Genomic DNA, 14,687 nt, shown 5'->3' on the forward strand with positions numbered 1-14,687 from the left:
TAGCTAGTACTGTTGAGTGCATTATTTATGTTTTAGGCAAGTACGAGGAACGAGCACGTGCCTACAACGACGTCTATGTAAGAATTAAGTAAGATTAAGATCTTCCTTCTCCTTTCCCCACCACAATACTTGGCGAAAACATTCGCATATCAACTATTTTCCTTTCAATACTCTCTTGAATCCTCGATTCCCTTTCAATTCTGTTCACTTCCTCGGACGATCATGACCAGGTTACACGCTGACCCCAATTCAGAACAGTGTCCAGACTTCGCGTCCGCAGAGTTTCAAAGTAGTCGCGCGCCCCTCTTGAGCCCTACCAGCGACGATGCTCAAGCTGCGGCCACCTTACGCACCATTTGGACTGCAACCAACGCCACTCTCAAAGCTAAATGGCAACTTCAGCTCGATGCTGAAGCTTTGGAACTCACAGAACAACAGCGTCTCCGAGACGAAGCCGAGGCACAACGCCTCGAGGCTCAGGCTCAGCTCGACGCCACTACAGCAGACGAAGATCGGAAGAAGAACCGGATCCATCACATTCCCATTCCTAGTCGACCACGCCCTAAACGCGCTGCTGAATCTTTTCTGGTTTCGGACTTTGCGTTACGCAAACTAGACAAGGCTCAATTCGTCGAGCTATATTACTGGACCAATAAAGGCCTCGCAGACGCTCGTCTGAATTTCCTTACCACCGACGACGACAGCATGGTACCCTCAGCGGCTGCGGACGGCTCTACCTCGTGGATTGCCGCAAGTGTGGCTCGCCCAGCAGCGGGGGTTATTGCTGACCACCTTCTTGCGCCTCTTGACTTCTCTCGCGCCATTCCTCGCTTCATTGCCTCGTTGGAGCAGCGAGGTTGGGAAGACTCACGTATCGTTATGTTAGCCAACTTCTTCGGCGCACTGATGTTACATAACTATTGGTGCTCCGACAACGCTTTAGAGCAACGAGCTCTCCTCGCTTACGAGGAGGATCAGCGTCGTGCATGGCACCAAGCAATTCCTTTGGCCTCCGGAGCCTGGGATATCAGCATTCTAGACGAAACGGAGATTTCTCAGACGTTTGACCGCCTGTATCACAGTGAACGAGACCGAGCTGACCGTGAATTCGATCTAAAGGTTCGTACCAACATCCTCGTCCTGAAATGCACACTAATAGATTTTCATCATCCCATGCCTTTAATAATGCTCCCTTTTGGTCACTACCTGCCTTATGCCTTGCCATGGACTATTTCGGTCACGCCTTCTGCCTTACCTTCGCGTTTGCGTTATCCTTTGCGACGATCTTCGCATCTTCAGCGTTTACATGGCATTCCTTCTTCTCACCCAGTGGACGACGATGCCTCCAGTCGCTCCAAGAGGAGTCGGATTTCCTCTAACAACGCCTCCTCAGAGTACCGTTTCACCTCTGATTCGAGCCGTTCGGATCATTCCAATCCACGCAACAAAACTCCCCGCCTTGACAAGACACCTCGCTCCTCGTCGGGTTTTTCAAGCGGCGCGCACGGACATCGCTCCACAGCCGTGTGCGCCGTTTGTCTCGGGCGACACAATCACTCCTTCATCGAGTGCCCCGCAGATCGTCTGTGGGACAACTCTTATCCCACCGTCAGCAAACGCGTTGCCAAACAGCTCCTCATTCGCAGTTCCGACAAGCCACTTTGCGTGGATTGGCAACGAGGAAAAAGTTGCCCTGCGCGATCACACGACGAAAAGCATCTGTGCTCGGGCTGCTTATCCCTCTCCCACGGAGCTCAGTCGTGTCCTCGAACTCAGACGCTTGCAGCCAATATGTCCGTATAACGTCGTCGCCTGGGAAGACTCACTCCGTGATGCAGGATTACTGGAGCGCTACTCCAAAATTTCAAAGGGCTTCCGCTTGGGGTTTGATCTTAACTTGCCTCTCATCTCTATATCACAAATACCTCCTAACCATCCGTCGCTGCAACAACATCGGCTTGCCTTTGATACCATCATTGATCGCGAGTTGCTTACTGGTCGTTATGTTGGTCCTTTCACCAAATCGCACTTGTCTTCGCTTCTTGGCCCATTCCAGACATCCCCCATGTCCATTATACCCAAGCCAGGAAAACCGGGAAAGTACAGAGTCATTCAAAACTTTTCATTCCCACATTCAGCATCCCCTCGTTTTGCTCAACCTTCTATCAACGCTGGAGTCGATTCAGACGACTTCCCATGCACCTGGGGGACTTTTGATACCGTCTGTGCCATCATTCGCCACCTCCCTCCAGGTTCACAGGGTGCCACCCGTGATGTGGCCGAAGCTTATCGCACGATTCCGCTACTTCCATCTCAATGGCCTGCTGCAGTGGTTCGTGCGGATGACGACTCTTTCTTCATCGACACCTGCATCTCCTTTGGCATGGGACCTTCCGCGGGAGCATATGGTTATGTTGCAGATGCTGGTGCAGATCTGCTGCGCGCTGCAGGACTGGGGCCGCTCATCAAGTGGGTGGATGACCATTTGTTTTTTCGCATTGCTTGCAGTCATCTCGTGGGCTACAATAATCATCGCCGTTCAGTACATGAAAGTTTTATCTACACGTAAAATTAGACAAACAGGAGGGAGATTGTGGTTCGAAGGGGACACCTTTGATGATGGGTCCTTCGATGTTTACAGCGAAGATTGTGCATTTCCTATTTTGGATTTTTCACATGTTTCAGAACGTTCCGGCGTGGACCTTCTCTTTTCTTCTGCTTTCTGCGACATTGATCGACACTCCTCTTTTCTTGGCATTCCCTGGGAGCCAAAGAAAGACACTCCCTTCGGTTTTGAACCACTCTTCATCGGCCTCTTGTGGAATCTCACCCTTCTGGTCGTTTCTTTGGCAAAATTCAAACGACTCAAGTACCTGGCTGCCATCGAAACTTGGCTCTCACGCTCGACTCATGTACTTCTCGAAACTCAGCAATTATATGGTAAGCTCTTGCATGCCTGTTTGGTGCTCCCATCCGGTCGAGCTTACCTCACATCCTTGGAAGCGATGCTTAGCATCTCCAGTGCACGTCCGTTCGTGCCACATCACTCAGTCAAGCACCTTCGCGAAGACCTCATCTGGTGGTCCGGTCAACTGGCCAATCCTTCCCTGCATCGCCCAATTCCCCAGCGGCTCCACATCATTGATGGACAAGCCTATTCCGACGCCAGCTCGGGTGTCGGAATCGCAGTTGTTATCCATGGGTTTTGGAGGGCGTGGTACTTGCTACCGGGGTGGCAAACACTCGACGGACCCAAAGACATTGGCTGGGCAGAAGCAGTGGGCTTCGAGCTGCTCGTCCGTTGCATGCTCCGTCTCAACACCTCCTCTTCCTGCAAACATTTTCGAGCCTTTTGCGACAACAGGGGTGTCGTCGACGGCTGGAAGAACGGAAAGAGCCGGAATCGGGAAACCAACTTGGTCTTCAGGAGAATCATTGCGCTGCTGGACGACACAGATGACGGATCATCATTCCACCTGTCCTACGTTACGAGCGGACAGAATCCTGCCGATGACCCCTCTCGTGGAAAGTTCCCCCCTGCATCCCTCCTACTTCCACCCATATCTCTCCCTGACATCCTCACACGTCATCTCGTCGACGTTGACATCTCCTCCACCGCTCTCAGAACTGAGGCCTCGAATCGGTTCCCGGGTAGTAGCACTGTGGATGACGGGTATGAATGCTGGGATTACGGAGAGGAGCTCCTGCGCTTCAGAGATAGTTGGACAGAGTGACACTTCTCATTTCCTTCAGCAGCGACCAGCTTCAGAAGCAACCACCAGCAACCTTCGCGCAAGACCCTACCCTCCTATGCTTACTCCTAACCCCTCCGCATTAAGACCACATTGCTTAGCGCGGGATCGGTTGAAGCTGTGGCTGCCAGCAACCAGCCGCATCGCGCGGGATCACGCGGGTCACCCCATCCCACTTTCTGATGACGATCTGAATCGAATTCTGACTGTGATAGGACATTCTCTTGCTGGAGGAACACGAGAATCATACGGATCAGGGTTGTTGGTGTTTCACGTCTTCTGCGATGCGCGGCAAATTCCAGAACACCAACGTGGTCCTGCCTCACCTATCCTACTGTTAAGTTTCATCGCTAACTGCGCGGGACTCTACTCAGGGAAGACGTTGGAAACCTATTTCTATGGAGTACGTGCTTGGCACTTACTCCATGGTCTCGACTGGCTCGCGCAGGGAGCTCAAGTATCCGCTGCACTACAAGGTGCAGCTCGTCTAGCCCCTCCAACGTCAAAACGGACCAAACGTAACCCTTTCACTGTCGCATGTCTTGAAAGCATTCGCTCCGCGCTTGATCTGTCATCTCCTCTTGATGCAGCTGTTTACGCGTGTCTGCTCACTTCCTTCTTTAGTCTCGCGAGACTCGGGGAAATGACAGTATGCTCCCTGTCATGCTTCGAACCTTCAACTCATGTCAAACCTTCAAACATACGCCACGATGAGGATCGACATGGTCTCTCCGTGACGGTCTTGCACTTGCCCCAGACCAAAATGTCACCATCGGGCGAAGACATCTATTTCGCTCGGCAGTCCGGCCTGGCTGATCCGCATCATGCTCTGCTCAATCATCTATCCATCAACTCCCCCTCATCCTCCGTTGCCCTCTTCAGCTGGAGGCATCGCAACGGCCTTCGACCTCTCACACGTTCAGCCTTCCTAGGGTGCCTAGATCGCGTCGCGACGCGACTAGGCATGGAACCACTCAAGGGCCATGGAATTCGGATCGGAGGGACTTTGGAGTATCTTTTGCGTGGAATCCCCTTCGAGACGGTCAAGTCGATTGGTCGCTGGAAGGGAGATGCGTTCATTGGGTACCTTCGGCAGCATGCTGTGATCATGGCGCCATACCTGCAAGACACGCCTATCTTAGAACCTTTCACTCGCTATGCGCTTCCGCCTGTCCGTTAAACATCTGGTGAGCCGCCGCTTCACTCCTATCCTTTTGGGGCCAAGCACTCGCTAGCTGCGTCGTTAAGCGCCTATATCTTTGGGAAACTCTGCTCATGCTTGTTCCTTTGTTTTCAGGGTCTGCATTCCTTGCTTCGGTCGAACGAGTCTTAGAGACTCCTTTCCCAAATTTTGCTATCTTACTTGTTGTTCCTTGCCTGATCTTACATAGATTGCTCTTATGTGTCCTGCGTTTTCTGAAATAAAATATTTATTTAAGAATCGAGTGCCTTGCCTGAGCTTAGGAGATTCAAAACATAGATTATGTTTTAGGCAAGTACGAGGAACGAGCACGTGCCTACAACGACGTCTATGTAAGAATTAAGTAAGATTAAGATCTTCCTTCTCCTTTCCCCACCACAATACTTGGCGAAAACATTCGCATATCAACTATTTTCCTTTCAATACTCTCTTGAATCCTCGATTCCCTTTCAATTCTCCCACCCTCCACTCCCCCATGTCTGTTGATCAGGTTTCTCAACCCTTGTGCACCAGTGGGCATCCCATCACATGTTGGGTCTCCATCTTCACAGGCCCTCACAATGTTCATTACTCTTATCCGTGGCCCTGACCGGCTTTACGTTGTCCTGGCCTCATGGCTTGGGTTTGGACCCACATTAGGTGGCCAATTTTGACTTTAGCACTTAATGAGCCTATTCGGTTGCACCTTTCTTGGTCTAGGCCTTCTTCTGAATCGTATTTAATGGACCTGATCATGCTTTGGGCGCAGTACTTTCTTTCTCTCCAACATGCACGTCCTTTCCGTCGATCTTCCTATCGAGCTCATCTGCAGTGTAGACACTGCAACCGCATCCACTGTCTCTTCTGCTGCTTCATCCACCACCTGTGTAGCTGCCTCTCTATTCATAGATGGTAGCCGATCACTCCCTCTGGTAGACTCATGGATTTTTGATGGTCCCATCCCTGGTGATGACCATTCTCCCTCCCTTTTTGGAGCTGGAGATCGCATTGCCATTTATCGACATGGCTCCCTCAATGCACCAGGGTGTGGCCCTCCACTTCCTTCTCCAGCCTTCACTGGTCGTCTCACCCACATTGTGGGTTGGAGCCCGACTACCATTGAGTTTCACATTGATATTCACACTGTCTTTCCTACCCCTACCACTACCATCCAATTCCCTCGGTCTATATGCCGTCTGTCCTTTTGGGAGCGTCTTTGGGGTTGGCTCTGCCCTTGGCCCAGATGCCACCCCCCAGAGATTACCAAATTTAGGCGGAACTCCACTCATTCAGTCTGCAGCTCCATTGTTTGGGCTTCTGTGGAAATTTGAGGTATAGTGACCTTTTTTGTACTGTGGCATTGCTTCTGATGCATGGTATTGGTCCAGTGGTGCCTTTTCCTTTGTTGACTTGACGCAGGTCTGAGTTCCCTTTGTGAGCTGTTGGGTCCCTCCCACCCAACTCTGCTCATGCTTGTTCCTTTGTTTTCAGGGTCTGCATTCCTTGCTTCGGTCGAACGAGTCTTAGAGACTCCTTTCCCAAATTTTGCTATCTTACTTGTTGTTCCTTGCCTGATCTTACATAGATTGCTCTTATGTGTCCTGCGTTTTCTGAAATAAAATATTTATTTAAGAATCGAGTGCCTTGCCTGAGCTTAGGAGATTCAAAACATAGACGAATCTTGCAATTGAATGGTCGAGGACAACACCCCAGTAATGCATCAATGAAGCTTTAAATGGAAGTAAAGTTTGAACTCTCAAAACCAGTGGACACGAGTCGACAATGTTACAAATACGATATCAAAAACAACACTATCACCAAGCCACGAGTCAGACTTGCAACATCGAAAACACACGTAGGACTCACGTTTGATACGAAGTTTTATAATATTATGGTTGTCCCGTGCCAATGAGGCTTGTAATTCGTGTGTCAAACCCCTCACTACGAACTGGCATCTCCGGAGTGTGGAATGGGTTCTTCATGACTGCGTCTGCATAGGCCTCGTACACTCTTTGAAGAACCAAATCCGCTGTCGCCTCTGCCAAGGATGTGAGAAGAACGAATTTGGTTCCTGTAAGATATCAATGTAAGGGGGTTAGCTGTGACGTGCGTCAGACCAAGCACCTGTCGCGGTCAACAAGATGGTCATCTTAAACGTCTCCCCTTCAATAACCTGTGCACCTGAGCTTGAGCCAGTAGGAGATAAGCGACTTGTAATAGCGTGAATTCCATGCAGAGTGCCAGCGAGGACTAAGTACTCGTTTGATGTGAGCTGAGCGAGGCCATCTGAGAAGGACTCAGTCATGGACAAGGCTGAACCCATAAACGTTCTGAACAACCTGCGAAATTGCGCTGGTAGACCAATCCACCGGCTTTGTTAATGACCTTTTACACCTTGCATTGAGTAATTGTTCGGGTAATTACTCGACGAAAGAGTTGAACCTACCCATAGGCTAAAGATCGCCATTGGCGCGAAGGGGAAAGTAGCCAGCGCGGAACTTCGCGTTTCACGGACTACGCCGATCTATCTCAGTGGTCTTTCTGGCTCAACCGTTCAGCGTTAGGCTCGCATCTTTCAGTCAATGGAACTTCGGCTACATCGCCAGTCTTCATGTCTGAGCTTGCTCCTATTGTTGTTTGCATTGTGGCCTACACTAACGATACAGGGCTCGACGCTCGGGGAACGTGATTTCATCCAGTTGACCTCAGAACAAATTTTGGCTCTTGCGACCGCAACGGACCCGGTCGCAAATGTAGACACCAATAATCCCACTTCTCATCTTTCGAAGATCCTCATACCGCGCGCTGGTATGTGTCTATTCTACCTTTCAAGTTAACTGAAACGAGTGTAACAGTGGGTAGTGAAAACATAACCCTCGTTCGTGAATATATCGTGTCCACCTTGAAGGTTTTGGATTGGCACGTCGAAGAGGACACCTTTACCGACAACACTCCGTATGGTATCCAATTATTCACCAACATCATTGCGACGAAAGATCCAACCGCCTCGCGCCGTGTCATATTGTCTGCGCACTATGACAGCAAATTCTTTCCCAACTACCCAGATAATCAGGTAATTGGCAGAGTCTTCAATTATTCACACAGGAAACTGTATGCTAAGCCCATTAGTTTGTGGGTGCGACAGATTCCGCAGCACCATGCGCAATGATGCTCGACCTAGCAGAGACTTTGAACCCCTTTCTTGATCAGCGTAAACAACGTCTCGAGGACGGATATGATGATGAAGATGAAGATGTGGCAGACACGACCCTCCAACTCGTGTTCTTTGACGGCGAGGAAGCTTTCAAAGATTGGACTGACACAGACTCTGTATATGGGGCTAGGTCAGCAATTCTCTTGAGGATGGCATATCAGAACTAAACCGATGGTGTACTTTCGTTTAGACATCTCGCAGGCAAATGGTCAACAACTTATATAGTGCCTAATTCTAAACGACGGTTGCTTGGGCATGCAAGTTTGACGGAGTTATCGACCATCGAACACATCATCCTCCTCGACCTCCTCGGCGCCCCGAACCCAACAATAAGATCCTATTTTATCGATACAGCTTGGTTATTTGATGCCATGGTTTCCGCAGAAACTCGGCTCAAGGATGTTGGCGCTCTTGATGAAGCAGAAACTACGAACTTTCGCAGCTTCTTCTTGCCTCGAACGGGTCCTGGGAACCAATATAATTACGGATATATCGGAGATGATCACGTACCCTTTCTACAGAAAGGTGTCAACATTCTTCATATCATCGCATATCCATTCCCGCGTGTCTGGCACACCCTTCGCGTTCGTCATCATTTTCATGTGCCTGTCATTGCTATTGATCTCACATTCTCTAGGATGATGCATCGGCACTTGATGTATTGACCATGCGCCGATGGAACATGATATTACGCGTGTTCATGTCCGAATATCTGAATCTTCGACCCGAGATATCGCAACCACTCCCTAAGCACGATCATCTCCAACGTTCCGCCAGTGAATTGGTGAGATTTAATCTAGTCATCGATGTCTCAAGCTCAGAAAATCATGGAGCCCAGTGACCTGGTTTTCGAAATAGGTTGACGGACCAAAATACCAGATAATTTGATTTATTGATACAAGGCGATGATACAAACATCTGCAAATTACAGAGGGGGAAGGCACACAAACTGAAAACCTAAGTGAAAAGCATAAACATGTTTAAAGCGCAAGGACAAGTGCTTTGTAATGCTTCACGAGGTCGGAGGCATCCATAGCGAGCTGCGGGTGGGTGTCGCGTTAAGCTCCGTTGCGTTTGAGAGAAGGGCATCAGTCTCAGACCTTGTGCCTTTCTCGTGCATCATCAAGACGTGTCTTTGCCTTCTCCATCAGCCTCTTTCGTGATTTACGCATTTCCACGTCCGATACATGGGCTGTATGCAAGATCATCCTGGATATATGCGCTTTAGATACGCTAAGACTCACCCATAGCCTTCATCGTATCTACATTGTGTATGCGCTGGCGAACAAGGTCATCGAGCAACGAAGGATACTCTGCACACAACGCATGGATCTTCTCCTTGAAGACTAGTCAACGAAAGAGGATGCTTCGGCCGTTCTCTATGAAGCTTACTTCATTGGCCTGAAGTCGCACTGACAAGTCGGCGCGATCTGCTTCGTGCTGCTCTTTTATACGGGCCAGGGTGGTCTGTGCCGAATTGCTTTTGAACGCAAAGGAGGTATTGTTCATCGTGTAGAAGAATGCTGAGCAACTTACATGTGAACCTCAACTTCCTCGACGAGGTGGGCGCATTCCGTCCGAGCACTCGCGAACGTGGTTCTCATCCTAGCTTCCAACGAATGAGGACTGTTACTCGTTTTGTTACTTGGCATCCTTCTTGGAAAAGTCCAGTAGACTGTCATGGCACGCAGAAATGACGACAAACCAAATGCTGTTTATCTACTGCAATAAAGCGGTGAAAGAATCAAGAGCCCCAATGGTACCTCAAGTCATACCTGTGAGCTATAGAGTTTATCCTTTCACAAATAATGAACGCGATAAACAGGGCCCAGGCTTGGTGCAAAGATGATCACGACCTATGCTTGTACCGTGACATACCGTTTAGTGCCAACGCAGTAAGTGTCTCACTGTTACGCCTTCTTACCGTTGACCGCTCTAGTATTTTGATAGCAGTGATTGAATGACAACGATAGCTATAGTAGTGGCAGTGAGTGAACAACTTGAATGGTTTAGGATGGTTTCTTGGTGGTCTCGGCGGACGCGTCTGTGGCAAAGATCAAAGATCATGTGATCTGATAAGTCGGTGCCAATTTTCCCTGGTACTCCTCTAAGTACGAACTGAGTCTATACATTGTACAATGGTATCCTAAGCTTGTGTTAAGGGCAGTTCCCCCAATTCCTCCAGACAGTCCAGCACAATTCCCAACGCAACCAAACCAAAACTTTGCGTGCCATAATGACCCCCATTTCCCTCCTCGTGACTCGCTTTGTACTTCTCCTGACTCAGCGCCCAAGCAGACCACCCGTTCTCCAAGCCATCCCGCACTTCGTCGGGCGACGCGTCTGCCATACTCTCCGGTAGCATTCTGCCTCGAATATCACGAATGAGGACTGAAATGCATTCTCTCATTGCATATGTCCGATCATTTTTGAATCGCTTCTGTGAGCACTTGTCCAGGATAGTTCCGACGATGATTTCCTCCTCGCGCAGGCGCGCACCGGGTACTCGTGAGAGTGTGTGACAGGTTGCAACATAGATGAGTTCGTCAACATATATCGAGTATATATTGTTCATTGAGACATTGAGTTTCGAAGGTCTCTCACGACGTTTCAGCTGTCGTTCGACTAAAGGACGAAGTGTAACGGAGATAACATCGCTCAGCGGCTTTTGTAGCTTCTGAGGAATATAAGTGGGAATATCGTCGAGTTTGATGTTACGATATAGGTGGCCCAAGGCCCGGTCGGATTCGTAATAATCTGTTGGTCGGGGAGATTCCACCTCTGCTGCATGCCAATCAGGTTTGTAGGGGATGAGGTTGCGAGGAATGTCTTCAACATTGACCTTCCATCCGTTCTTTGGGTAGTCAACGGCTTGGCTATGAAGGGCTGCTAGCTTCAGGCATGCCTCATTGAACGTCCCGTCCTATAATATAATCTGAGTTCGAGCTCTGTACACCTTTGATGACACTACGTACGCTAGCTTGATCTGTGGTGAACACAATAAGCTGGGCTATTTGATCCTTGTGGGAAAAAAAAACTTGCCTGCAATAGTGATATGCTTGTCGGACACCAGCCCCTGTAGCCCACTTGAGCCATCGGTCAACATATGCTCACCCAGAATCGACGTACCACAACATCTGAGTTGATATATTCCACAACAAAATTACACACGTCGTCAATTGTGCTGGGATGTTCGATCGTGAAAGGCTTCCCCGAAGGATAGGACGCTGGATCATAATGATCAGGGAGGATCAAGGGTGGATATTGTATAATCTCATAGAGATCCCTATAAATCATGAATGTCAAATCAGGATAGAGGTAGTATTTCTCCTTACCCGTCAAGATCGCCACCGCCGAGCGAGTTTGCCAAACAGGTTGCGCCTATGGTCGAGGATATAGGTAGATGAAAGTTTTCGAAACACTCGTGCACCTACCAGTGGATGCAAATACAACTACATTCTTCAGGTGACCAAAAAGGCAAAGTTTATCACTCGGAGGCTTTCCGATAGCGTATGACTGTTGGACTAGACTCGAGTTAATTTGCGATAAGTGTAGCACAGGCAGGAACTTACCGTCGCCTGGATGTATGACGGGACTCCTCGAGATCATACAAGGTCCATGAAGCCATGTGGGTTCACTATCCCCTGGCTTGTGAACACACGCTAAGAGGGCAGGTAAACAAATCAAGCGAGCTATCGGAAATGAGTGGCATACCATATATCTTGCCGGGAGGCAGCTTGAACACATTCGAGTAGCCTTTTTTCTCGTAAGCAGATCCCTCATCGGTGACACCCATCAGCATATAGCTGTTAGGAATTGGGATGCGCGCATCATGCTTGACTGCTCGCAGTACGTGGTTGATGGCACAAGCCCGTAACTGCGCCAAAAAGGGGGTATCGATGTTCCGCTGAAGATGTGTAGGATTCAACTCCAAACCGAGAGTACTAAGTCTCCGCAACGTCGATGCCAGTCGGAAAGATTGAGACAAACTGTGGCTTTCCAAGAGCCCCGCAAAGAGATCGACTGAGTCGTGAGCGGTGCGTGCCTCCGCAACAACCTTTTGCTGCAACTCCATAAAGGTATCCTTCGAGGCACCTCGGTCTTCTAGAACTGTGATCAAAGGTCTGTACGAATCGCTTGAGTATCTACACTGTAAAACTGAAATGTTAAGGAACTTGTGGATACCTGTTAAGATGAGGAGTGTTGGGTTTCACAACGGGACGAGCAATCTCTATCATAGCATATTCTTCCCCATGATCCTTGAACTTGTTCATACTTTCTCGTAAACGAAGGTGGATTCCCTTGAGTTGCTTGTCAATAGCCACGACGCCTTTAAAGCCAAGGAATCTGATTTGGTACTGTAGCCCTGTTTAGTACAGCACTTCCAAGCGTAAAAGCACTTACCGCAGAAGGTTTCACTGCATGCGCACCACCATCTCGTCGAGCTTCGCAGAGAGTTTGCCAAATTAAATTACCAAGTTCATCACTGACGGTGCCGACACCATCAGAAAACATAACACCGTTTTCGACGATATCAGGCATTTCCGACCACTGCGATCGATGGATCTTGACCGATGGATCTGTTGCCGTAAAGGCTTGCTGAAAGGTTGTTTAGAAGAAATATTGACGGAAATAGCTGACTTACAGCCATCCTGGCAGCATACTTCGAAGGGGAATAAATGCATCCGCTGAAGTCTCCTAAGCTACTCCTTATCGTATGTGCGTTGACCAATCCTTTGGTATCGTGCTGGAAGGAGCTAACAAACCAAACAGCGTGCTCCCTCAGTGCAGATGAAGAGTATGCTAAGAAATCGAAATGTTTGCCCGCAAGCTCAAAACCATCCTCCAGCAAGCCCCCGACACGGTGCCTGACGAAGCTCGCCCCATCTACTTCCCTATCCCAGCGATACTGGAGACGATCCTCGTCACGAAAATCGACCCGAATGAAGTTGCCTTCATAGCCTTCGTACTCGCGAATGACGCGATTCGATTGCAGTATGTTAGGCCCTTCAAGGATGAGCCGAGTCGGAGTGACTGTAACACGATGACAATAAAAGCGGCCAGCAGGCGCCCCGGGACGGACATTCCCGAGCTTCTCCTGTACCACCCGCTCGAAGCACTTGTTGATCGTTTGGCCTGGAGGACGACCCGCAGCTTTTATCACAAAGTATCGCATGATGGCTGCAGCAGATAGTCTGTGGCAGCGAATCAGATCATCGATATTCGGGCGTAAATTCTCGAGTTCCTTTGTATTTGCAATCCCATTTCGGAGAAGAGCCTCAATTTGGAACGCTACAGGCCAGTCTGAGCTCAATGACTTCAGCCATCTTTGGACCCAAGCCAGTCTTTTGCTCGCGAAAAATTCCTGGCAGATGGCCTCGATGCGGACTCCAGAGACCGGAGGACGAAGCTCTGCGATTTTACAGAACTGCGTGAATTTATCCAGATCTCCATCTTCAGAGAGGATGATACGTATGTGGTGAGCGTATGGAGCCACTTGCTCATGCCCTGGATGTATAGCACCCACGCGTTCGCGAAAATTCTTCTTATCGGAGTATGTTCCGGTAAGGGTTCTGTTGCAGTCTTCTCTTTCGATGATCGGTGGTGTGAACAGATCGAAGCATACATCTAAAAAGATTTTACACTCAGAAATTCAAGCTATGGGCACCATGCTTACATTGATTACCAAAATCAGAACCCACAGCCATTTTGTTGATATTGGCGAAGGTAATAATCAGGTTGTATAACAATTGTCCACGCGCTGGATCACCGATCTAGCCAATTATAGGATGAGTACGGTGTGTTGTTTTCTATTCAGAATGAAATATATGCCAAACCTTCGCACGGATCAGTTTGTGCTCGTATTCAAAGTTCAACCACCCAAGCTCGTTGGCTCGGAGAAGATTGGACTGCCATTCCACACTGAAGGTACGTGGATCTAATGGGCCCGCACATTCGGGGCGATAGAAGATGCCTAGGAAAATAAGTTCATATGATCCAAAGGCGACAGGCAAAAAGGTATACGAGGATACTTATAACATACCGATCTGCACTTTAGCGATTCGAAAGTCTGAACTTAACGAATCGATCTTCTCCTGCCGTTTCTGAGCGATATCGGGGTCAACATAGGGGGCCTTTGTGAGGGTGACTAGCATATTGCTAGGGATGTGGTTGTTTGTAGGGGCGAATTTCAGACGCTTTTTGCCGACCTTGATGGTGACACCATCTTCGCCGTCAACAAGCCGACGGAATTTCAGCCCTACATCCTTAGAGGGCAGTCTGAGTGACCCAAAGCCTTTGTTACGAACGCCTCCACACTCATTCTTTTCGAGCGTGACTCTAAAGTTGATGGGACGATGCTGCGCATCGGCATCCGACACAAATGGACCAGGGTACGCATGTAGAACCTCTGCGATCTTTTTTGTGACCTCGTATTCAGTTGCTTGAAAATCTACGTTTCGAATGTATAACTCCATGAAGATGATGAAGAGGGAAGGATAGATGGTGGATCGATAAGCTCAGCCACTGAAAACGAGCACTA

The 14,687-nt window shown here is 49.0% G+C and overlaps 1 protein-coding gene across 1 annotated transcript; it reads left to right on the forward strand.

Annotated features, from left to right (window-relative positions):
- Positions 1–222: 222 nt before the first annotated feature.
- On the forward strand, positions 223–1,183 carry F5891DRAFT_987233 (uncharacterized protein; the record flags this gene model as incomplete). Its single annotated transcript, XM_041377869.1, has 2 exons — positions 223–1,119; positions 1,160–1,183. The coding sequence occupies 2 exons, from the start codon at positions 223–225 to the stop codon at positions 1,181–1,183; spliced, it is 921 nt and encodes a 306-aa protein (XP_041217625.1).
- Between the last annotated feature and the right edge of the window lie 13,504 nt (positions 1,184–14,687).

Source organism: Suillus fuscotomentosus (assembly GCF_016647785.1).
Source record: "Suillus fuscotomentosus strain FC203 chromosome Unknown F5891scaffold_150, whole genome shotgun sequence".
NCBI classification, from domain to species: Eukaryota; Fungi; Basidiomycota; class Agaricomycetes; order Boletales; family Suillaceae; genus Suillus; species Suillus fuscotomentosus.